The sequence below is a fragment of the Myxocyprinus asiaticus genome, chromosome 29 (assembly GCF_019703515.2).
Source record: "Myxocyprinus asiaticus isolate MX2 ecotype Aquarium Trade chromosome 29, UBuf_Myxa_2, whole genome shotgun sequence".
Lineage (NCBI taxonomy): Eukaryota > Metazoa > Chordata > Actinopteri > Cypriniformes > Catostomidae > Myxocyprinus > Myxocyprinus asiaticus.
The window spans coordinates 18,203,843-18,229,376 of NC_059372.1; the positions used below are offsets into that span (position 1 = coordinate 18,203,843).

Consider the following 25,534-nt stretch of genomic DNA (forward strand, 5'->3'; position numbering starts at 1 on the left):
TGGGACTTGCTTATGTGTGTGGTTTAGTCTGGCCAAGATATTCAAACATTAACTGCTGAATAGTGGATTGCACCTTCCATGTGATGACAAGGGTGTCTGGGTCGATGGAATCACTGCGCACTCCTTCAGGGTTGCTGTCTGGTGCTGTAGAGGACATATACTTGTTTAGTGGCAAAAACATTCTAACAGGCAATAAAATCCTGTCACTTCACATCAGCCATACACTAAGGCTAAACACATACCCAAAACTGTCATACAAGGATTCCAGGGACAAAACAAATGCATCACAATGTAACCATACAACTGCTTGTCAGTTTTAGGCAATGTTAACATGCAAATACATTCACAATAGCCTGGGGATGGGATATGTGCAGTATTACTTACGAGCTGCTGGTGTGGAATAGGGCTCCGTGTGCATGCTTGGGTCACTCTTGCCGATGTCATTGATGCCGATGACTCGGAAACGGTAAGAAATGAAGGGCTTCAGAGGAAGTGTAGCTCGCAGATTGCTGCCCGACACACGACTTAGTTCTTCCCATTCCTTTCTTTCAGATCCTGTCTCTTCAAACTCAATCAAATACTCTAGATACATACAGAACACATACAGACATTTAACACATGCTGTTGTACTGCCCATTTGACATATAATGGAGCAAAAATCAATAAGCAACTGCACTTTAAGCCATGAACATGTATCAAATATTGACAAATGCGGACTCCATACACATTTGTTTCCATATATATGATACATAAATAGTCATAATTATATACCTAGCACAGGGCTGTTGTGATCATCTCCAGGTGTCCAGCTGAGAGTGACACTACGTTCTTTAAGTTCGGTCATCAGGACTTGGATTGGAGGGTCTGGTCGGTCTGGTGAATGAAAGTTCACAAAGAGGGCAGAGTAGTAAGATGCCAGTAAAAAAGAAACATCTATGTTTTTAAATGTTATTCCTTGAATCTGCCTACAGCAAAACTTGATATTCTTGATATTTTGCACCTTCTGTAGGTCACAATTAACAGAAGACATGTAACACACCACAACATGCTTGATTCTATAAATACATTTCAGAAATGACCAGCTTCACTAATTCTCAAACAAGCAAAAATCTGGTTGTGTTCTTATTTTAAGTGCTGCTTTTAACCTTAAATCTACTCCTACAGTATATTCTCATTTCACAGTGTTATTGCAAGTTATTTGTACAAAAGCAAATATACAGCACGCCTGATGTACTTAAAGAGTAACTTGCTTAAAACTACACAAGTCTTATATTTTTAAGTCAAAACTGCCCAAAATAAGTTTCCCCCCACTAATTTCAATATCTATTACATACATTGTAATACCCTTTGAGTACATGGTGGGAATTGTTTTTGTGTGTTACCCCTAAATAAGTTTTGCAATTGTTTGTATTCCCTCACAATACATTTATCCTCATTTTACTACAGTAACCATATTTTAACCATAATATTCATAGTGAAACCATAGTGATATTAAAGGAAAATGAAAACTATGGTAATAAAATCATAATTTTGTGGTTATTATGGTTTTACTACACAAATACCATAGTTTAATTATGGTTACTGTAGTAAAACCAATGCTTTACTATATGTAACCATAACAATTCCATGTTTTTTTTTTGTTGTTGTTGTTGTTGTTGTTGTTTTTTTTTTTTGTTTTTTTTGGCAGAAACATGGCTATAGTATATATTATATATACTATATATACTATATATATATATATATATATATATATATATATATATATATATATATATATATATACTATAGTAATATTCTAGGCTGTAGTAACCATAGGTTTTTGGAAGAAACCATGGTAATACTCTAGTAACCGTGTTTTTTTTTTTTTTTTTCCGAAACCATAGTTTTACTATAGTAATATAGTAGTAACCATGACTGTTGTAGGTTAACCATTTTATTTTTTTTTTTGGGGGGGGGGGGGGGGGGGCAGAAACCATGGTTTTACTATACTAATATTGTAGTAACTATGAAAAGTACATGTTTTTTTGCAGAATCCATGGTTTTAGTTCAGTATCCTGTATCCATTTGTTGGATTTACTGTGGATTAACCATGGTGAATCTTGTGGTTACTATGGTTTTATCATGTAGTAAAACCATAATAATCACAAAATTATTCTTTTTATTACCATAGTTTTGTTTTCCTGTATTATTACTATGGTTTTTTTACCACGAATATCAAGATTAAAACCGTGTAAAACCATGGTAAATCTATTGCGAGGGAACGCAAACTATTGCGAGGGCACCCAAAACTTATTGGGAGGGAACAAAAACTATTGTGAGGGCATGCAAAATTTATTGTAAGGGAAACCAAACTATTGCGAGGGCACTCAAAACTTATTGTGAGGGAAAGCTACCTATTGCAAAGGGCACCCAAAATGTACTGGGAGGGAAAGCAAACTATTGTGAGGGTACGCAAAACTTATTTAGAGGAAACGCAAACTATTGCGAGGGCACGCAAAACATATTTTGAGGAAACGCAAGCTATTGCGAGGGCATGCAAAACTTATTGCGAGGAAACAAAAACTATTGCGAGGGAAGCAAAACTATTTCAGAAAAAAACTAAGGGCCTCCGTAATGTATTTTCTAACAGCCATTTTTGCAGTGCATACAAATCCTGAATGGTAGATGGTTTTAAGATGGCTATGTCATAGATAACAGACATTTGTTTCACAGATTATGAAGTGTCCTACCAACTATAGTGATGGAGCCACTTGCTTCAGCCATATCCAGCGTTGTAATGACCTCACATGTATAAATCCCTTCATCCCCTTCCTCGACATCAGGTATTATGAGGGTGGATTCATCTAGCATGTACCTAAGACATTTATGGTTAATACCTACTTCCTATGATCTTTTATGAGCTCGTCTTAAACGTAGTATGGTGACTAAGCCTGTTTCGATTAACAGAAAGTTGTAAAAGCTTACTTGTCTGAATCAGAGGACTCTGAGAGCTTTTGTCTGTTCTTCCTCCACTGGACTTGAGGGGTGTCCTGCCTGGAGTCCACCTGGTACTCACAGGTGAGGGTGGCTGGTTTGCCCCGCTGGATTCGCAGAGCCAACGGAGGTTTCACAATGACTGTTTTGTCTGAGAGACAATGGAATTATTATGTGTTTGGAAAAATCTTGATTATAACTCAATTGCCATTAAAAGCAGTGAGGTTCTGTTATAAGGTTTATATAATGTTTAAAAGCGATAAATAATCAATACAGTGCTGGTAGCTGTATGAATCAATTAGAGGACATCAGAGTACAATAAAACATTAACTAAAGAATTGCTGGAATGGACAGAAACTATTATAATTACCTGATATGAAATCAATTATGAATCAATTATAGATATTAATGCATATACAACTTACTGAGTACATCCAGCTCAGCAGTGATGGTGATTTTGCTATTGTTGACAGTGCAAGTATATTGGCCACTGTCATTGAGAGAGGCGTTACTGATCTGTAGAGAACCATCAGATAACTGACTCATCCTAGGGTTGGCTACAAGAGCACCCCAGGACTCACCCTCCCTGTGAACATACACATCAAAATACAAAATGAAATAAAAACAAAAACTATTAAAATTTAAAAAACTATATTAAACCTTGAAACACAATATTTATTTGAGCCTGTTCGTATGGATGCAATGTGCTACATTTCAAGAATATAAATATTTAGAATGATAGTATGAATGACTACGGTGAATAAATTTGCCCATGTCAAAATGCACTCCCCAGAAAGCCCTTTCCCCCCACCAATACTCAGGACAGCTGGCTGGATCAGTCCTGGCATGTGAGGAAGGAACACCCCACAGGATCTAATCTGTCTTACCATGTGACATTGGGCAGAGGAGAGCCAAAGGTCTCACAAGCTAGCTCGATCGTCTGTCCTCCTGCTACTGAGTACATGAGGCCGTCCTCTGTCAGAATCTGAGGAGGTAGTACTAGAGAAACAAGAAATCCAATGTTATTAAGTTTCCAGCATTCACAGAACCAAAAAGAAAGTCGATTTTTACATTTTATTTTAAAAAAGGTGTGTGCTTCCTGTGCAAAATTCGCCATTACACTGCTAGGGTGTTGTGGGTGAATGCCAAGGATTTGCTATGTGAATGCAAAGGTCTTTTAAGTGGTTTCTAGTATGCTGTTATGATCAATGAGCCGGAAAGAGTTTTAAGCCATGGTTTAATTCTTAGGGTGTGAGGTTTTGCATTAGCAAACATCATTAAAAATAGCTTTTGACCATTTTTGACCGAAATACTCTCACCTATAACATAGACATATGCATTGACAAGGACTGCTCCATGCTTATTGGCGGCTTTGCACTGATACACTGCTGTGTCACTGATTTCCACATTCTTCAGAGTAAGTATGCCATGTTTCACACTGCGTCTGGTGTCTGGGTCAATATCTGCACAAACACATCATTGTATGCTAGCACATGTCAAAAAATGTCTCTTACATTTCAAATTAACACAAAGATTATTCAACATAAACAACAATCAAGAAGAAACAGAACAAAAAAACAAAAAAAAAAATGTGTCCTGAAAGAATCAGTTACCAGTTAGAGGATTGCCATTGATGCTCCAGGTCACAACGGGGCTGGGAATGCCATCAGCTTTACATTCCAGTTTAACTGTCTCTCCAGGGGCATACAGCTGGCTCTTTGGTTCTTTAGTCCAATATGGGGCAGCTAGACCACCACAAAACACAACAGATGCCACTACACATGACAGGTCTTAGCAAACAATTATGCAAGCTTCTAGACAGAGCACAGTAGCCAATATGTAGCCAATGGTATGCTTTTATTACACTGCTCTTTAAAATACTTGATTCTGATTGGTCAACATATTATTTGTATAATGACCGATAAATTGTATATTTGACCATTGACCTTGGAAACCAATCTCCTACACTGTCCTAGTTTCAATTCTCTCATAGCACTAAGCACTCTGCTGGCTTCCAATTCAAAGCAATATTTCAAGTCATTTGATCCCTTTAAACTCTGAAGGTGTTTTTAAAGATTTTCAGTTTCAGTAGCATGCCCAAAATTAAAGGTTTATAATTCTACAAAAAAAAACACACACATAAAAAAAATTAAAAAAAACCAAGAGGCTCAAAGAGGGTCAATTGTTTGATATAATTTCAAAGAAAACTTAAAAAAAAAAAAAATGTATGAATAGATTATGATAAATTATGAGACTCATCTCCCCCCGAACTGAAAGTTTTTTGGCTTTTTTTTACTTATTTGGCAAGTAAATGTGTAATAAGCAGGTTAATGTACAGTCATTGTACATTGTATTGGGGTTTATTTTGCCATAATGACCGGCAGACTTAACTTTATCACTTGCTTATTAGCCAATATGCAATTATACACCAATCATGCAAAGCTAAAATCACTCAGAGAGAAAACTCGGGTTGTTATGAAGGGAAGTTATTCTAAAACTCACTGGGTAGCTTTTGTACACAAAGTTTTATTTTACCGAGCTATTCTGAGCCATCAAAGTTGCCCTCAAATTCACACCCCATATCCAATCCTCAGAGGAACTGATCTGGCAGTGTAAAGCCTTACCTTCTACAGTGATGCTGTAGGTGTGAGTGGTCATCCCCTGTAGATTGGTGGCGGAACATTGATACTCGCCACTGTCAGACACAGAGATATTCTTGAAGCGCAGCACTCTGTCATAATTGTCTCTGGAAGTGCGGGACTCAGACATGACTGCATCTTTCTTGATCCACTGGATTTTGGGAGAAGGCCTGAGGAGAGAGAGAATGAGATTACAAAGGTTGTACGTTATGCAAGATCACAGAGAAGCAAATGCGAGGACAATTTTTATTCAATATTGTCTAGGCCCCTGCTCCTAAAATGTTTGTAGGGCAGAAGAGGAAATAATTGATTTAATGATGTACTGTAACCTTTTCCTTTATGCCCTAAAAACACTTTTAAAGTAAAACTCCTGGTAAACCTTTGTGCCCCCTCAAAAACACGCAATCAGAGCAAGTGGGACTTACAGGCCCTGAACAATGCACTCCAGGTCCAGGTTTTGGCCACTGAGCACCAGGTAGGAGCTCCGCGAGCCAGTGGGTCTCATCATTTGTGGCCTTCTGTTACGCACCACCGAATTAGCTAGAAATACACACAAATTAAGAAATTAGCGATGGAAATGAGTAGAGTTAGACTTACTGTATACATTAACACAATAGCATCTAAGATTGCTGTAACACATGTTTTTAATTAAAAAGTTAATTAAGTAGATTTTTAGCGTTTTTTTTTTTTTTTTTTTTTTTTTGAGGGTGTATGGTTTTATGTCAAAAACTTCAATTGAATCAATTCAGAAAAATTCAGAAAATAAATTCTGAACCCTGAATAATTTGAATAATTAATTAGGCCTAGAATAGAATTTTAAGAAATACACTAGCATATATATATGTATCTTAAAATTCTATTCCATGCCTTGTTAATTATTCAAATTAATTGAGATATACTAGGCAGCAAGTGAACAGTGAGTTTTTAAATTTCATGTGTTGGAAGAAGGAAAAATGGGCAAGCATAAGGATCTGAGCGACTTTGACAAGGGCCAAATTGTGATGGCTAGACGATTGGGTCAGAGCATCTCCAAAAGGCAGGTCTTGTGGGGTGTTCCTGGTATGCAGTGGTTAGTATCTACCAAAACTGGTCCAAGAAAGGATAGCAGGTGAACCGGCGACAGGGTCACGGGCACCCAAGGCTCACTGATGTGCGTGGGGAGCAAAGGCTAGCCCATCTGGTCCAATCCCAAAGAAGAACTACTATAGCACAAATTGCTCTAAAACTTAATACTTGCCATGACAGAAAGGTGTCAGAACACACAGTGCACCGCAGCTTGCTGCGTATGGGGCTGCGTAGCCGCAGACCGGTCAGAGTGTCCATGTTGACCCCTGTCCACTGCCAAAAGTGCCTACAATGGGCACGTGAGTGTCAGAATTGGACCATGGAGCAATGGAAGAAGGTGGCCTGGTCTGATGAATCACGTTTTCTTTTAGATCCTCTGGATGGTTTTAATGTTGTGGCTGATCGGTGATTTTATATATATATATATATATATATATATATATATATATATATATATATATATATATATATATATATATATTTAAATCTATAAAAAGGTTTATTACTTTCGAAGCCATTTTTGTCTAAAGCCCTGGTTAAATTCTGGCACTGGATTATATTGTCCCTGAGCTTCAGACAGAGCAATCTCTGGTAGACATTTAGCTACAGCTTGACACATTCACATATAGAAGACATGGACTGGTGTAGTCTAGTGGTAAAGCATCTAAGCTGGTAACTGGAAGGTTGCAGGTCTGAGCCCCTGTGTGTATCCTTGAGCCATCACTATTGTGCCCTTGAGCAAGGCATTTAACCCCAGGTTGCTCCCAGTGGACTGTCCCTGTACCATATCTGGCTAAAACTAACAGATTAACTTGAATCCTCTCTTGCTCTCTCTCTCCCTCTCATCCTTACCTTCTGTTCCAGCCACAGCTGTTTGCGGCCACACAGTGATGCCGGAACCGTGGGGTCACAATCTAAGTTCATAAGAAGTGGTATTGGCAATTTGAATTGTTTAAACATTGAATAAATTTTCATTTCTAATTGCAATTTAAAGTTTAATTCATTTCAATATTTCGCAACGTCAGCACGACCAAATTAATATTCATGAGTTAAGCTATCTCCATGTCATAACATCACAGCCAGCCCCAGTCGATGCCCCAGTCAATGCCCCAGTCAATGCCCCTCCCACTTCGAAAAGTGTTTCGGCACCACTGGTTACACAAGGTAAAATAGTGTTGGTTGGTCTAGGACAGTCAGCATTCACAGCCTTGTTGCTTACAGGGGACAACTGTCAGCTTGATGGGATCTTTGAGCATGATGATGCGGGCACTGAGGAACTGAGTGTTGCAGGTGTAGTCGTCACGGCTGTCTGCCGCAGTCACATGAGAGAAGTACAGGTTTCCATCCCTACCCTGAATTACACGCTCATTCTGCTGAATGTGCTTCAGTTCTGAAAAGGCAGACAGAGAGAACAGAGACAAGAAAGAATAAATAAGTGCATTTATTTTTATATCGCTGAGTAACAAAATGCTAATAATCTTATTATAAATATGGGAGGAAATATGAAAATAGTGAGGGAACAACAGACTAACTCTTGTCCATCCAGTGCATGACTGGCACCACAGTGCTATTAGGAGGGTTACAGGGAAGCACCACACTTTCTCCTTCCTCCACTTTTATTGACACCTTCTTCTCCTTCTGTTGAGTGGGATTGTCTGTGTTTAAGAAATGGAGACAGACAAAGAGAAAAAGGAAGAGAGGTGAGACTGCCATAAATGTCAAGATACAAGGGAGAAATATTTTGAAAAGCTTTCAAACATCAGCCTACGTTTGTCTAATTTAACAGAAAAAGATCAAACGCAAGTGCTAAAAAATTCAAACTACACACTCAATCACTGTACACACATAAATTACTGCTTGCAGCATATTTACTAGTATATCTGCACAGTAGAATGTTCTTAGCACAGAGAATGTTAATTTCTTTGATTATACTCTACAGTATTTTATTTAGATCTATATTGTTATTTGGTAACAATTTATTTTCAGGGTCCACAATAATGCACTAGTTAAGCATGAATAAGAGAGTAATTAATGCATATCTAAATGTAGAGTAAAGCTATCTTGGCTATAATTTACAACTTATTTAATGTCTTATTTTTGTGCAGAGAGTAATGCAATTAATGCTCTATTTCAGATATCATATACTGTACAGTATATCATATATCAAGTTTACTAAACAATAATAAGCCAGTAATTAAGGCTAATAGTATTGTCTTCACAAAGCTGTTACTAATAAATTACTAAAATCTTGTACTGAAGACAATTTGACCCCATGTTAAAGTGAAATTTGACCTATTCAAGTTATTAGTTTGTTTTTACACTTATTAGGTGGTATTCTAAGTTATTGAACTATATTAAAACAGTAATTATGACTAATTATTACTGATTTGACAAAATTTTTACTAAAGAATTTCTAAAAGACAAACTGACTCTGAGTTCTGAAGTGAAACATTTAATTACACAAGTTATTACACGAGTTGACTGCAAATAATGTAATCACCAAATAAATGTAATATATATATATATATATATATATATATATATATATATATATATATATATATATATATATATATATATACATTTATTTGGTGATTAAATTATTTGCAGTCAACTTAATTTATTGTAATTGAAACATGCAAAACAAATGCATTACTTGAGTAGGTGAAACTTTCACGTTAGAACAGGGAGTCAAGATGTTATTAATTTACTAGTAACAGCTTTGTAAAGCCAATACTAATGAGCCTTAATTACTAGCTTAATATTGTTTAGTAAACTTGATATACGCTCTCTGAAACTGAGCATTAATTACATGACTTTCCTCACAAAATAAGACATTTAATAAGTTGTAAATTATGGCTAAGATGGCTTTACTCTACATTCAGTTATATATTAATTACTGTTTTATTCAAGCTTAACTAGTGCATTATTGTGGACCCTTAAAAATAAAGAGTTACCTGTTATTTTTTATTAGCGTTATTAATCGTTATGAAGAGATTATCTCATATTAATAACGTTTTATGTTACTTTTTTGTGTTAGATTATTTGTATTAATACTTTGGCAATATTGTGTGTAAAAAGAGAGGTACAGAGAGACATAGAGGGAACAAGAGAGTAAGAAAGAGGGTTTTAAACTGCTGTAAAAATCTGTATTTCCAAAACTTAACAATCTTGTTGATTTCAAATGCAAATTATGCTTGTGAGAAACTGAAGTTTGCTATAACTTGCAATTACTTTAACACCCCACAGCTAACAAAACAAGCAAACTTCATAATGCAATTAAAAATGACATAGCTAAGCAACAATTACTTAGAAGATGCTTTGAAATGATAGAGAGTAAGTCTGAGATTACACAAATAATATTAATGTAGCCAGCCCCAGCTGCACGAGGAGTTCATAATATGAGGGCTATTGTTAGCCCTGCTCATGCGGAGTACTCTCACTTCCTGTGTGCTTTAATCCCACAAGTGGTCGTCCCTGCTGACACCCTTACACAACATCAACTCACACTGGTTTCTGAGGTAACCGTTGTCACGGAAACTAGCAGAGAGGTCAGTATAGGGTGAGAAAGACACAGGTAGTTAACTAGATAGCAAGGCTAAATAATAGTTGTGTTGCTTTTTCTATTATACAAAGTGCTAGTTAGTGTCATGTTTGACAGCTAATTGGGGAGCAATCTGGGATTTTTATTTGTTTAGGAATTCTGACGATGTCTGTAAACTGTTAGTGTGACTGGTACCCAAAATGAGCTGTAATTTTCCTCTAAATGGCATTTTAAGCATATGAAACAACAGGGGTCAGGGTTTTGATTGTGTGCTGTTGTGCACCAACTTCTCTCTGTAGAAAAACTCACTTGTTAGTCAGTTATCAGGGATATCAAACATGCAATCAAGTGCGTGTCGCTCCATAATGTTACGGTAATGAATGCGACTCACTCTCTGTGATAATGCGAGCCTCATTAGACACAGCTGTGCCAAGCTCGTTAGATGCATAACAGCTATATCGGCCCTGGTATTGGTGGATCGGTCCATCCTTGGCTGTCAATGAAAAAGTTCCAGAATCTCTGGACACTGAAAGGTCAGGGTCTTGAGACGGGTCAAACTCCACACCATCTTTAACCCATCGGAACCTAGTGATGATGCAGAGAAGAAATAAATGAGATATCACGGTCAAATTTATGGTTTGGAGTGACATTTAATGTTTTTTCTCAACCAATCCTTTTAAGATTGATAAGAAATTATGAGTAACACATTAGCTGAAGCTTGCATATTCATATAGCAGGGCTGTAACAATAACAGACAATGAAGGGGGATACATCCTCCCAAATATTTGGAGTAGTGGTTGATCAGTATGGGTTTTTCAATGACAGATTCTTAAATGTTTACATTTAGTTCACCCATATTGAATATTTGGCTAAATCGTTGATATAAAGCATTATAAATAATAAATAAATAAAAGCATAAATAAATAATGCATTCATATTGCCTTTCAAAACACATTATAAACATTAGCATGTTCACTTGAATAATTTTAACCAGTTATACCGGTTATCACTGTTAAACCACATAATACATTATAATACTTAACTATTCTTACAGATAACTTTAAAGAAGATAATATATTCGAACACATGGAAAAACTCCTAATGTGCTATCTGCATTATAATGCATTATAAGTTTAAAAGTGTACTGCATTGTAAGGTGGAAGGTGCCTAATGTACTATAACGGTGGTTAAAATTATGAAAAATACAATGCATTACAATGTATTTTATAAGGCATTCTGAAGAGGTCTCAAGTAAGATGTTACCAAATTATGTTAACATGATGCTATGGATACTGACGTGGGTGGTGGATTCCCAGTTGCCTCACAGGTGAGTGTGATGTCATCTGTTGAAAAGGTGGTGACAGAGTCTGGTTGGGCAGTAATCACTGGAGGGCTTTTTACTGCAGAGTGAAAATACAATCAGACATAAAACATACATTTACAGTACATTTCTATTTGAGCTGTGAAATTAGAAAGGAAAATAGAACAAAGTCTTCTATTTCCAGAAACCTATATTATCTTCATTAATTATTCTCAGATGTGGATGAGGAAGGCACATTAGTTGCAGTAGTTAAGCAGCCCTTCTGTTGACCTTCTGTAATCACATGACATGCAATATTCACAAGAACTTAATGATGCACTGCGACAATGACTTCCTGCAGTACCGTTTCCTATTAAACTCAACAGTTTTCTGGAGCCAGTGTCCCTGAATCTCTCAAAAACACACAACTGATTAGTTCCAACAGACATGTCTAAGATATGGAATATAATTAATGTCATTAAAACTCCCAAGTGAAAAGAAGAAATTGAAGAGTGCATTGTAAAGTGTGATGAGGTAATACATGGAGATTTGGTGAGCGCAAGATGTTCTCCAAGTGTCAAATGTTTTTACGGATGAGTAGCCTGTTAAAGGCAGGAAGGAACTGAGAGTGGAGGAGAGAAAAAGTGACGGAGATAGGAAGCCCTTGATGTAATCTACAGATACATTTACTGAGGCTATAAACAAGTGCTTATACTGGAGGCATAATAACACAGATATCAGGGAATGATGCGATTAGAGCAATCCCTCACACTATGCAATTTATGCCCTAAGACTTTTACATGCATGCCTGTTATTTGTACTGGAGATATATCTACTGGCTGTCCAATTAGCTTTGTAAATGAGAGTCTGGTGTTTTTAGTAATCCTTAATTTAGCCTTTGTTGTAGTTATAATTGTTAAAATTAGTTTGATTAAGGTAAAAAACAATCAAAAATCAGTTAATACCCAGGGCTAGGGGCAAAAATGCTACTAAAGTAAAAAAAAAAAAAAATGCCACTGTCATGCATTCCTCTGATTTTTTTTTTTTTTTTTGTTTTTTTTGTTTTTTAACTTTTCATATATTCTTAATTATTCTGTTCTAGGCCTATCAACTGAGTGGTTTAGGGCATCTGCAGATATTCTAGCTTTCAGATTTGTTCTGTATTCGCTGTCTCAAGAGGCAAGTGTTGTTGAAATTGTAGCTAACATGAAAAAAACAAACAACAAAAAAAACAAAAAAAACAATCAGAACTGAATATGAAGAAAATTCTCCGGACAACTCCAAAACCTGAAACCCTTCTACTGTCTTCGGTCATTTTGACCTATTTGATTTCGGTTTCCCTTCATCGGAGCGGTACAAGGCTTGGCAACTTTTCCTACATTTGCCATCCGAACACATACAAAAAAATTATAATTCAGAATTGATTCTATGAATCTAGGTGGTTTCACATACACACACACACACACACACACACACACTCACTCTCTCTCTCTCTCTCTCATACACACACACACACACACACATATACACACATACTGTACACACAAACACACAGATAGAGAACATATCCACACCATCCAGACAAAACACTTCACCTATTATGAAAACAAAATTTAATGTAGTTATACATGTGGCTTTCTTGGGCCTTGCTCACAGATCTGTTTCAGCAGCACAATGATGAAATTGTGTTCCTGTTTGGTTATTTTGAACGATTTGACTGTTTTTGTAATAAAAATGTTTCCTTCATCTAAATGGCATAAGGCTTGGTGACTTTTTCTACACTTGCCATCTCAACACACACATAAAAACTGCTAACAAGATTCCATGAGTCTGGGTGATATACAAAACGTTATTTATTATAAGACTTTATTAAAAACAAAACTTTAATAATATTCTTCTTCTCCACTGTTTATGATTTTTATAATTTGTTTATTGCTATTCATTATCTTGCTGTTCGTTATCTTGCAATTTTTATACTTCATCTTCTTCACTGACTGAATTTATATTGAATTTTCATGTTTGCAAAATAAATGGTTTTTAACAAAATGCTTACTCTAAGGCTTCTCTTTGTAACACCATTTGTCAAGTTTGACTGCAAACATTAAAACAAAATATTAAATATATATCCAAATAAAATATCATATTAAATATATATCCAAATTCATAACTTCTAGAAATTAACTTTGTTACAACATTGGTCTAAAGTGACCAGGCAGCATGTGTGGATCACTGCAGCCATCTACGGGTTATAATTGTCATTTCATGTAAATGTATATATATATATATATATATATATATACATACTGCATGCACAATTATAAGGCAAACTGTATTCCTCAGGATTAATTTTATTGTTGAACAAACACAATGCTCTCAGTCAATCCAAAATGTTAATGAACCTCAAACCTGAATGTTTAACAAAGAAAAAGTGAGTTTTGTCTTTCTCAGGGGAATATATAAGTGTGCAAAATTATTAGGCAACTAAATTACAAAAATAATTTTATTCACAATTTTTAGGGTAGGTGCAACAAATAAGTAACACAAAATGACAATTAAATAACATTTTTGGCCTTTCAAAAATATTCAGTGACCAATATAGCCACCCTTCTTTTCAATAACTGCCATGAGCCGTCCATCCATGGAGTCTGTCAGTTTCTTGATCTGTTCACGATCAACTTTCACTGAAGCAGCAACCACAGCCTCCCAAATGCTGTTCAAAGATGTGTATTGTCTTCCCTCACTGTAAATCTCACATTTGAGAAGGGCCCACAAGTTCTCAGTAGGATTTAAGTCAGGTGAGGAAGGGGGCCAAGTCATTATTTGGGCATCTTTGAGGCCCATGCTGGCTAGCCAAGCAGTGGAGTACTTGGATGCATGTGATTGAGCACTGTCCTGCATAAAGATCATGGCCTTCTTGAATGCTGAGGACTTCTTCCTGTACCACTGCTTGAAGAAAGTACTTTCCAGAAACTGGCAGTAGGTTTGAGATTTGAGTTTCAGTCCATCTTCAACTCAAAATGGTCCAACTACCTCATCCTTAATGATAGCAGCCCATACCAGTACGCCGCCTCCACACTGCTGGCACATGACTCGAAGTGGTGCCCTGTGTCCATTAATGATCCAGCCACGGGCCCATCCATCTGGTCCATCAAGAGTCACTCTCATTTCATCTGTCCATAAAACCTTTGAAAAATCTGTCTCCATGTACTTCTTTGCCCAATCTTGACGCTTCAACTTGTGAATATATGCAGTGGTGGTTGTGTTTCAGCCTTCTTGACCGTGGCCATGTATATGAGCACTTGGCACCTTGTACTTCTGGACACTCCAGGTAGGTTGCAGTTCTGGAATATGTTAGCATTGGAGGATAATGTGTTCCTGGTAGCTTCACGTTTAATTCTTCTCAAGTCTTTTGCAGTTAATTTGCGCCTTTTCTTCTCCATGCTTTTTTTGCGCCCCAGTTGACTATTCGCAACAAAACGTTTGATTGTCCGGTGGTCACGCCTCAATAGTGTAGCTATTTCAAGAGTGTTGTATCTGTCTGAAAGGAATTTTACAATATTTGACTTTTCAGTGTCAGTTAAATCTCTTTTTTGGCCCATTTTACCTGAGGTAATGAAGCTGCCTAATAATTATGCACACCTTGATATAAGGTGTTAGTCACTTTCGCCACACCCTCCCTCATTACACAAATACATACCACCTGAAAATGATTGAATCCAATAAGCATTCAAGTTTATATGGTTTGGAGTTGGAAAATGTTCATGGAAATATTGATAAGTTCAGAATACTCACTTGCCTAATAATTGGGCATGCAGTATATATATATATATATATATATATATATATATATATATATATATATATATATATATATGTGTGTGTGTGTGTGTGTGTGTGTGTGTGTGTGTGTGTGTGTGTGTATATATATATATATATATATATATATACACATATATACACTCAGCAGATGCTCCAAATGCATGACACATTTTGATATTTTTTCAGTTTAATGAAGTGTATGTTTTTAATGAAGTGAAAGAAATATAAAATGTGTTTTATTTATATATGAAAAGAAATGGTGTAATTTAGTAATTTAGAGGTAAATTAGGTTAAAATACCATAAAATTAAAAATAAATGCACAAGTTTAGTGTTATTACTTTAGTGCAATTAGTTTTATTACATTTCTTTAAAAAAATAAAATATGCGATTACTGTATCCAGTCAAATTTGACCGGTAATACTAAGAGTGTTTGCCTGTAACGAAGACTGTAGAAGGGTTCATTTTAAAATATCCATGTCTTAATGTGCCTTGCAATTTTTCAAATTGTACAAACACTTCTGAATATAACAAAAAGATTTCTTAGCTAATCAGAAAGCTTTGCTGTTGCTGCAGACTCTTTTCCGTTATTGGAATAAGTCTGGGAAATTCAAGTAAGGGAATGGAGATGGAGAGTGCATGCAAATCACTTATTATGTACACAATTACACATACACACAGGGCTTAAGATACTTACAGTCTCTAATTTTGTCTGTCCATTGAGTCAGCAGGGGAATCAATCACAAAGAAATCATGTAAGTTTACAGTAAAATACAGTACAAGCAACATGCACTTATATGTTACACAATACAGATGCACTGAATTCAAATGCTTTTAACACTTAGAAGACGTGAGGACCTCCCATTAGACAATTATTCTTAAATTAAGATATCTATAATTACTATACCCTAGACCTAACTCTTACAGACAGCTTTTGGAATTTATTCCAATTTATTTATTTGCAAATAGTGTTAGATGCTATTTGCACTATGGTGCAACTGGTGGCAGATACTATTTGCACTCCTAATTAAATACCAACATACAGTATAGGGGCATCACTGCAGTGTGTTTATTGTGTTTATTTAGAGTCCCACAGACACCCTACACCAACCCCTACCCGTAACCTAACTCTAATTTACAAATATTTACCATGGTTTTACTATAGTAACCATAGTATCACCATAGTATTTTGAAGTAAAGTCACAGTAACCACAAAGTTAAACATGGTTAATATATAAATACCATATAACTGTAGTAACATCATGGTTAATTGCATTAAAACTATGGCTTCCGCCAAAAAAAAATTTACTATAGAAAAACTATGGTTCAATGGATCAAACCTTTCTCTCAACTCCCTGACCTTCACCCTGATCAAATCACTCTTTATATTCATGTTATTTATTATTATAAGTAGTATTAAAGACTACTTAAAAATGTTAAGAGTGGAGACAGGAAACAGGATGGTTGACAGCATGGAAAAAGGAACAGCCACACTGTCTTTACACACTACGCCATTGCGCAGGTGTGTCTGGTACTATTTACACCTAGTGTATATAGTCAATCAGTACTTTTTTTCCTAGAAAGGGCCATCCCTCACAAGTAGTTTTCACCAATATTTGTGATGAAACCGACGTAAAAACAAGCTGGTTTTACTCTACTTGTTAACTAGTAAACAAGTATAGACACATAGATTACATTAAGCCAGATAATGCACTGGATCTTTTTTCATTATGAGATAAAATCTTTGTATGAGTGAATGAGTGAATATTTGTATGATTACGCCAAATTGGAGGCAAAGAAACAAAGAAAACACATTATGCCAGCTTTGACACCTGGACTTTAGTTCAGCTGGCCGAGACCCAATAGGCATGCTAGAGATAACAAGACACTGGCAAAGCAGAGCAAAAATAAACTCACTACCAAGCTGTTTTCCTTGCTGTGATTTCAACCTTCCTTTGCATTACTGGATGATACTGCAGTCCCACAACTTAATATGAAAACAATTGCATTGAATCTTTGAAAATGGCTCTGCAGGCAGTGAGCAGTGGGTGTGAGCGCAGAGCATTTTTGTCGTTCCCAGTCAAGCTGAGTGTTGGCTGAACATTTTAATGTGGGTGTGTGTATTAATCTTAGTGACCACATCTATGTCCACGCCTCCAATTTAAAGGTCACTAAATGAAAGTCAAGAGATACCTTGACCTTTACTCTTGGTATAACTCTTCAGTGACATCTCATTCAGCTCCACATGAAATTTCTGTTTTACTGTTTTCATCATCTAGTTTTCTTCTTTAGTGTATGTGTGGAGAGAGGCGGGACAGAGTCTGATTCATTGATACACTGCGGCAATCTTACATTGCAGACGTACAATAATAGCAACAACCCCTTGTAGCAGGGGTGGATAAGCTGATGTTTTTACAGTTACTATGCAGGTGGAGTTTCCTTTCCAATCAGGAACAGGCCTGTACTAGGTGCTTGGATCAATAAGTTAATCAGTGAAGCAATTAAAGACCACTTTAATGTAGTGTAATAACCAAAACAATAAGCCATCGCAGAAAAACAACCATTGTTAAAAGTTGTTTTACTGCTACCAGTGTAAAGTTTGGACACACTTGACTGAATTTGACTAAGGTTTCACATGATTTTAAAAATCTTTAAATCTAAATGCTTAAGCTTCAATGCTTGAAATTAGTTTTGTAGACAAATATAAATTGTGCCTATATATGAATTTCTTTATACCTAAAATTATTATAATTATTATTTTAATTGACAAGTTAGACCAGAAATGTAAGGAAAACCAGTCAACAAGTAGCCAAAGTATATGGGAACTCCTCCAATACATTTAAAAAGCATCCCAGTTGGATGCCTGATGAAGTTGGCTCCAAGAATGCCTAGTGTACAGACAGAGCTACTTTAAAGAAGCTAAAATATAAGATAGTTTTGATTTGTTTAACATTTTTGTTCACTACATAGCTAATTCCCAAACTTCAATTTATATTATTTAATAGTTTTGTGACTTCACTATTATTCTCAAATCTGGGAAAAAAGCAATAAAAAAGAACGACTAGGTGTGTCCAGTTTTTTGACAGATAGTGTACATACTCTATTTCATGCATTGTAAAATCCTATACTCACATTTGGATGGGATGTTGATGGTGGCTTTCCCAGGCTTAGGAGCGAGGAACAGCAGGAGGAGAGAGAGCAGAGAGAGCAGGAGAGGGGCGCATTGCCCCCTGCTGCCCACCTGCTGTTGTGATGTGGCAGGCATTGCACCTGCTTTCAGGCACAAACACAACCGGCAGAAAAACCTTGGATAATCCCACTCAGAGAAAAGCAGTCCTCCAATCTGCCTCCTTCTCTGCTGTTCTCTTTCTCACTCGATCTGTTTCTTCTTCCGTGTCTCTCTCAGGTCCACACCCTCCTGCCGTACTGTCACTGCAAGAGAAGAGAGAGAGGGGGAGTGAGAGAGACGGAGGAGGAGGAGGAGGAGGAGACCCACGTGTATCAGGGGAGAGAAAAATGACTGAGACCTCCACATGGCTCAGGACAGAGGAAGCCAGAGAGATGAGACAAAGGATGGAGTGAGAGGTAAAGAGAGAAAAAGAGTGGAGTGAGGGACAGGAAATAGGGTGTTGTGACCATATCAGTATCAGCCAAATTACCAATACTGTGGCGATGCTATGCTGATGATGGTATTGGATGGTATCACCATGGTACTTTGATATATGCCATGGTACTGAATGATTACAATATTTATGTGCTATATTGCGGCCTGCAATTTGAAAATCCCTGCTTTAGAATAACACTTTATCATTAATAGCTGACTATATAGTATTCTTAAGTTTTACCAAATATTTAATGCCTGATGTCACTTCAAGCATGTCAAAAATCTGGATTTGTACTTTAGTGAAAATGCAGTTTTTTTTATTCGTTTTTTTTTTTTTTTTTTTACCAACAGTTAACTGAGTAACTTATGTATAAAGAATCAATGTAGAATAGCAGATAATACATTCCATCAATATACATACTGAATACAGTATAATATCCAAATGTAAAGCGTCCATTACTGCCTGCAAACAAGCTGAAACCAAACCAACTTGGCAAGCATCCTGATCAACATCACAGAGCCACTGTGTCATCTCATAAAGCAATTTACTCAATGCATTTCCTGGATCTCTCACAGAACAGACTGATGGTCATAGTCATTAATAGATAATGGTGAATGGAGGTCTGTGTATGGAAAAAGATGATGTAAAAATTATGGCTGGGTCCTGAGGATTTTTCAAGGTCCTCTATAAGACAATGAAGATAAGCATTTAATAGAGCAGCGATCGCTCACGCCATAGGCTCAGGTGCTACTCTGCAAGAAGACTTCTCCATCTGTACCTGGGCCTGCCAAATTACCCCACAAAGGCCAGTATGTGTGGCTCCATTTCTCAGTACTATCATTGGATCAAACAACCTTCTTTTTTCATGTATCTTCCTTGATCGCACTACTGTACAAAATGTCTTCCCCTGAGGACTTCAGGTAAAGAATGGAAAAAACAAAATAAGATTATAGAGTTGGAACTTGGACATTTTCATTGGCTTGTGTAAAGCCTGTTGAAAGCAGCTGGGCACCGCTGTACCCTAGTGGCGCCAAACCCTGCTGCTGAGTGACCTTGGAGAGGCAGAAAAGGTTGAAAGAGGAGTAAAACACAATCTTTCATTTACCCACATGTGCACACACACATGAAGACAACCCTGCTGAAAAGACCAGCTCAGGCCAGCATGAATTTCCATGCTATTCCATGCTGATTTATGCTGGTTAGTGCTGGCATGGTGCTAGCCTAGCTGGTGGACATACAATGCTTTTCACCACATGGCTGGATCATGGCAAAGACCCTTTAAGGTAAGTCAGTCATGTTTATAATGCCTCTGGGATGCTATATTCTACAGTATGCATACAAGTACAGCTACTATCTACTTTATTGGGAGAAGACCGAAATCTCAGAAATGGTTGGTCAAGATTTTGAGCAAATAACGTGGTTCACTGAAGCCGACTCCCGATTCCTCCTTCCCATATAACCAGGAAACGTGTTACAGTGGTGCCAAAATCAGGGATTTTGGAGGAAGGATACAATGTCATGGACACCTCGCCACTGGCTGAAGTCATCAAGACCCACGCCGGCATCTACCATGTTCAACATCAGACCCTGCTTGAGCTATTCATGGAACAGGAGGTTCCAGGTGCTGATCCAGGCTCAAGCAGAGGACCGGCAGATGTTACGGAGCTTAGTACCCCAGGATAGGTCTTCCACTGTGACCCCAGCCATGACTGTAGCCACTCCCCAAGTCTCACTCACCAAAATGGGACCACAAGATGACCCTGAGGCATACACTGAGCTGTTTGAGTGAATGGCCAAGGCATGGAAGTGGCCGGACACTCAGTGGGCAATACACCTGCTGCCACTGCTGACTGGGGAAGCCAACTGGTGGCTCAAAAACTCCCGGTCGACAACCTCCTGGAGTATGAGGATTTGAATAAAGCTTGCTGCAGGTCAGCCGCAGCCCAGAGCAGCATCACCAGTGCTTTCGCTCATTGACACTGGGTGAGAATGGCCGCCCGTTCACCTTCTCCCAACAGCTCCGTGACACCTGCCGGAGGTGGCTGCTGGATGGACAATGCAACGTTGGGGCCATAGTCGATCAAGTGGCACTGGAGCAATTCGTTACCCGGTTACTGAAGGGGTCGGCAGAATGGGTCCAGTGCCACCATCCGGCATCGCTCAAGGAGGCAGTCCAGCTGGCAAAGGACCATATGACGGCATATCCGGGGGTCAGTTTCCTTCCCATCCCTTTTTTCCCTTCCTGTTTCTACTCCCCGGAAATGGGGAGTCTCCACTCCCAAACCAGCTCCCCGGGCTCGGGGATTGGTCAGCCCACTGGTTCCTCCTGTCCCTTTCCACTCTTTCCCCCAGGTGGATGAAATCGCCGCTGCGGGTGCAGGCGTAAAACCTGAGCCGGTCTGTTGGAGCTGCAGGGAAGCTTGGAATTTCCAGGACCGATGCCCAGCGATGGACATGGGGGTGTTGGTCCGGGTCCCAGACATGCCACAGGCCACCCCTGATTGAGCTGGAGCATACCGGATACCTGTGAGTACTAAGGGGGGTACATACCAAGCCTCATTGGATTCAGGTTGTAACCAAACCTCCATCCATCAATGCTTGGTTCAAGACCAGGCTTTGGGTAAAAGCCACCAGGTGAAGGTGAGGTGTGTGCATGGGGATATTCACGATTATGCCTTAGTGACCGTCTTTATTCAATTCAAAGGGCAAAAGCATAGAATGGAGGTGGTGGTTAGTCCCCGCCTCACCCATCCACTACTTTTGGGTACGGATTGGCCGGCATTTAAAACTTTATTGAGGGGGTTATGTGTGGATGGGTCCTGCAACAAAGTGTATAGGTGTGTGGTGTGCGATTCGCTGGCTGGGGAGGTGGTGCCAGGGCCGTCTACATCAGCTCCACATCTGGGAAACTCCAGGGAGGGGGAAGTCTCAGCTTACCCAGCACTTAGAGGATTCCCTGCAGGGGATTTCCCTTTGGAGCAGTCATGAGATGTTATTGTATGGGTGTCGAACATGCGGTGTGCTCAATGTCCTACAGGAAAATTGGGAGGAGGGACCTTCAAACAGCAAAAATGAAATTCAATACATTCTTGACCTAAGAGCAAAACCCCACACACTGGGGCAATTAACACAGGAGAACTTGCTCCAGGCTCAAGAATGTCAAAGCTGGCTGTATAATAGGGGTACTTGGCTATGGGAATTTACACCGAGCTCTAAATTACTTGCCAAGTGGCGAGTTGGGGAAGTCAATTATGAGAGGCGGTCCCCATGACTTTGGCGATGGTGATTTCAGAGAGGGAGGAGCTCGAATTGGATCGAGTCACCCCGGTCATTTGCAGAGACCACCTCTCACCATCACAAGTCTCAGAGATTGCCAGGTTTCAAGGAGAATTCTCTGACGTGTTTTTGCCTCTTCTTGGCAGTTCGGTCCGGTTCTGTGTGGATTATAGAAAGGTCAACACGGTGTCTAAGCTTGATGCATACCCAGTGCCTCGTATTTACTAACTGCTCAGTTAGTTGGGTGTGGCTCGCTTTTATTCGACACTGGATTTGACAAAGGGATATCGGCAGATCCCCTTAATGCCAATGTCCCGTGAGAAAACTAACTTTTCCACACCGTTCAGATTACACCAAATTGTAACCCTTCCATTCGGCTTGTTCGGGGCCCCGGCTACATTCCAGAGGCTCATGGACAGGATCCTCAGACTGCTAGATGACATTATTATCTATAGTAACGATTGGCAGCAGCACATGCAACATCTAAGGGGGGGGGGGGGGTAAGGTACAGGCTGGAAGGCTCCCCGGCCTGAGTTGGCCATTGGGGGTATGTGGTGATGGGGGTGTGTTCAAGCACACAGTTTGTGAATGGAGAGCTGGTTTGGGAGATGAGAGCGGGAAGGATTTTCACCTGGAGGGAATTATTTCTAACAGCTGTCTCCTATATTGCAGTGAGAGCTTGAGGGGTATAAGAGGGAGCCAGATGCCAGAGGAGGAGAAGCACATAGCGTGCAGTGTGTGTTGGAAGCTTCACTGCCAGGCTGAAAAGCGCAATTTTTATTTGTGTTAAGTTCAGTGTAAATAAACTCACGTGGTTCACTGAAGCCGAGTCCTGATTCCTCTTTCCCATATAACCAGGAAACGTGTTACAAACACTTAACGTTTTTACTACACAGAAGCATTCACAGTTTAACAGCTGATGGAAATGACATTTCAAAGGAACGTGATGTGTTGACACTTAGTTTAACACATATCTAAAATAATGAACATATTCACACAGCGTGGGGTGATGGTAAAACATTAAACTCACATTTGTATGATGCTGTCTTAACTGAAGTTTTGCAAGTTGCTACATTTTTCATTATTTACAATTGTTTTGTCAGACAATCAACACAGCCAGGCAACTCCACCCCTTCCGCTGTCTACGGCAAATATGAAGTGTCCAACATTCCATGTTCAAATTTGACGGTTGAAGAAGTACATCATCCGGGTTGTAGTACAGTCTTTTTGTTGCATTTTCGGTGTAAACATACCACTCGCACTACTTACACTGCAAAATGGTGTAGAATAGTGCAGAAGTGTGCGGTTTGGGAGGCACCATAATTTGTTCATAATGGGCACATGTTAGTACCTTATGGTGTAAAGAAGGTACAGTGGGTGTACCTTTGAGCGTACTGCCCCAGTTACAAGCTGTTGTATCCTTAAAAGTACAATCTTAGCTATTTTTAAGTGTAGTCATCTAAGATGTTTCAGTTAGTGTTCAGCTTGCAAAGTAAAATTGCACTCTATGCACCAAGAGGCCCACTGTATGTGCAAATGGCCCTGATGTTCAACTTCCTTGGGTGGTTTTGGGCTGCCAAACCTTGGACATAAGGTTTTGGAAGAACCTGGCAGTCTGAGGCCCAGTGCACTAGCCTTGTCCCTGGTCCCAAAAAATACTGGTCAAACAAATGCTGGTCTTGTGGAGCTGTTTTACCAAGGAAGTCTTGCTGGTTAAGCTTGTTTAGAAGTCTAATGAGAAAACCAACATACTAGCATCCAAAATATAACATGCTGGTCTTTTCAATGAAAAACCCTAGTATGGAGGGAGGTGGAACCCTCTTTCAGACTAGTATGTAGAGGCGTAACTGACATACATTTAATATCTTTCAGCTCCTAAATGATTTGAGTCAGTATTTGAGCCCACACAATGGTACTTACGGGTCACGTATGGAAGATCATACACAATGTTTGTGTAGGACCTCGATCATGGATTACTTGGCTCATTAAACACAGTCAACTCCTATCAGCCCAGTGCCTCCAATCCTTATTGTGAAAGACAGAATTAGAGGAGAGAAGAAAAGGTAGGAGGAGGAGGGGAAGGGGTGATAGAAGATGACAGCCGGGACAGTAATCCCTTCCTCCATTAAATCACACAGCTGCCCAATCAATCAGTCACCTTTCCTCTCCTCTCGTCCTATCTCATCTGTGTGCTGGTTCTGAGATATTCATATGAAATGATCAGAGGGGGAGGGGCTGGGCCAATTACAGGCTGGGTGGGCTTCCGTTGGCCTTTAACAAATGCCATCAAATTAGGATGAATTGAGCTGAACCACACTGGGCTGAACGGTAGAAGACAAAGTTGTTCGATGTGGCCTTGGCCATTATCTGAGTTTATATTGGCTGAAAGGTGCTGAGCGAAGCGCGATTAGCTCTGTCACACGCCCGCTCCTCAGGGAGCCAGCCGCCAATCAAACCATTGACCCTGTGACGTGTGATCAAACAGCAGCCGGTAACTAGGTGACCAAGCCAAGCAGCCAAGCAGAAAATAGTGGAGAAAAGGAGGGGTTTGAGAACGAAGAATTGGGAGAGAGTGCCCTTGCTTTAGGCAAACACTGCTTGAACCCCAAACATGCTGATAAGAACCGTGTCTATAACGGCTTACATGGCTACTATTGCTGGCTACTAGAGAGTGACAACAGTTGGGGCTTTAGGTCTGTTAGCGCTGTTGATAACATCTAATCCTCATTATAAGGTCACAGACTAAACATCATTGATGCCCTGCAGCTGGAAAGTACCAATGGCAATAATGTATTTTCCACAGAACAGATCTGCATACAATGAGATAAAAAAACAATGCTATTCTTTTAGGCCCTTAGAGAATTGATGCTACATTTCACATAAACAAACTTAGTAATATCAAGCTTCTAGCAATTGAAAAATTAATCAAACAATTATCTTTGCGAAATGGAGCATGTCACTTTACTCACAGCATATACTGCTTGGATTATTATCAGAAATGTGAATCATATCTTAGAAAGTTGCTGTTTTACATTGCATCACATCAAAGATTTAGTGGACAGCAGTCTTTATTTCCAAAATGATGGTACTACATAATTTTAGGATCCTTAATATGGGAATTTTATGAAAGATTGATTGTCCTTTACATAGTTAACCCAAAAATCATAACTTTTATCGAATCTTTTCACTTACAATGACAGTAAATGTTGACAGAGGGTAACATTCTGCCTAACATCTTTTTGTGTTAATTTTTTGGTGAACTATCCTTTAATAATGAGAAAATTGTCATTCTCATAGTACTATGTGGGATGTGGT

At 38.7% G+C, this 25,534-nt stretch overlaps 1 protein-coding gene across 1 annotated transcript in view; it reads right to left on the bottom strand.

The window, feature by feature from the left end:
• LOC127420133 (neural cell adhesion molecule L1-like) overlaps positions 1-25,534 on the bottom strand; it is an 82,575-nt gene that overhangs the window by 12,888 nt on the left and 44,153 nt on the right. The window contains exons 4-20 of the mRNA XM_051662164.1: positions 18,471-18,770; positions 16,036-16,050; positions 11,519-11,621; positions 10,613-10,806; positions 8,210-8,332; positions 7,897-8,067; positions 6,038-6,152; positions 5,598-5,782; positions 4,587-4,718; positions 4,293-4,436; positions 3,861-3,972; positions 3,399-3,559; positions 2,965-3,124; positions 2,730-2,854; positions 772-873; positions 385-582; positions 74-144 (exon numbers count right to left, since the gene is read on the bottom strand). Of these exons, the coding sequence (XP_051518124.1) occupies positions 74-144; positions 385-582; positions 772-873; positions 2,730-2,854; positions 2,965-3,124; positions 3,399-3,559; positions 3,861-3,972; positions 4,293-4,436; positions 4,587-4,718; positions 5,598-5,782; positions 6,038-6,152; positions 7,897-8,067; positions 8,210-8,332; positions 10,613-10,806; positions 11,519-11,621; positions 16,036-16,050; positions 18,471-18,603 (2,244 nt within the window). The 5' untranslated portion in view covers positions 18,604-18,770. The remainder of the gene's footprint in view (positions 1-73; positions 145-384; positions 583-771; positions 874-2,729; positions 2,855-2,964; positions 3,125-3,398; positions 3,560-3,860; positions 3,973-4,292; positions 4,437-4,586; positions 4,719-5,597; positions 5,783-6,037; positions 6,153-7,896; positions 8,068-8,209; positions 8,333-10,612; positions 10,807-11,518; positions 11,622-16,035; positions 16,051-18,470; positions 18,771-25,534) is intronic.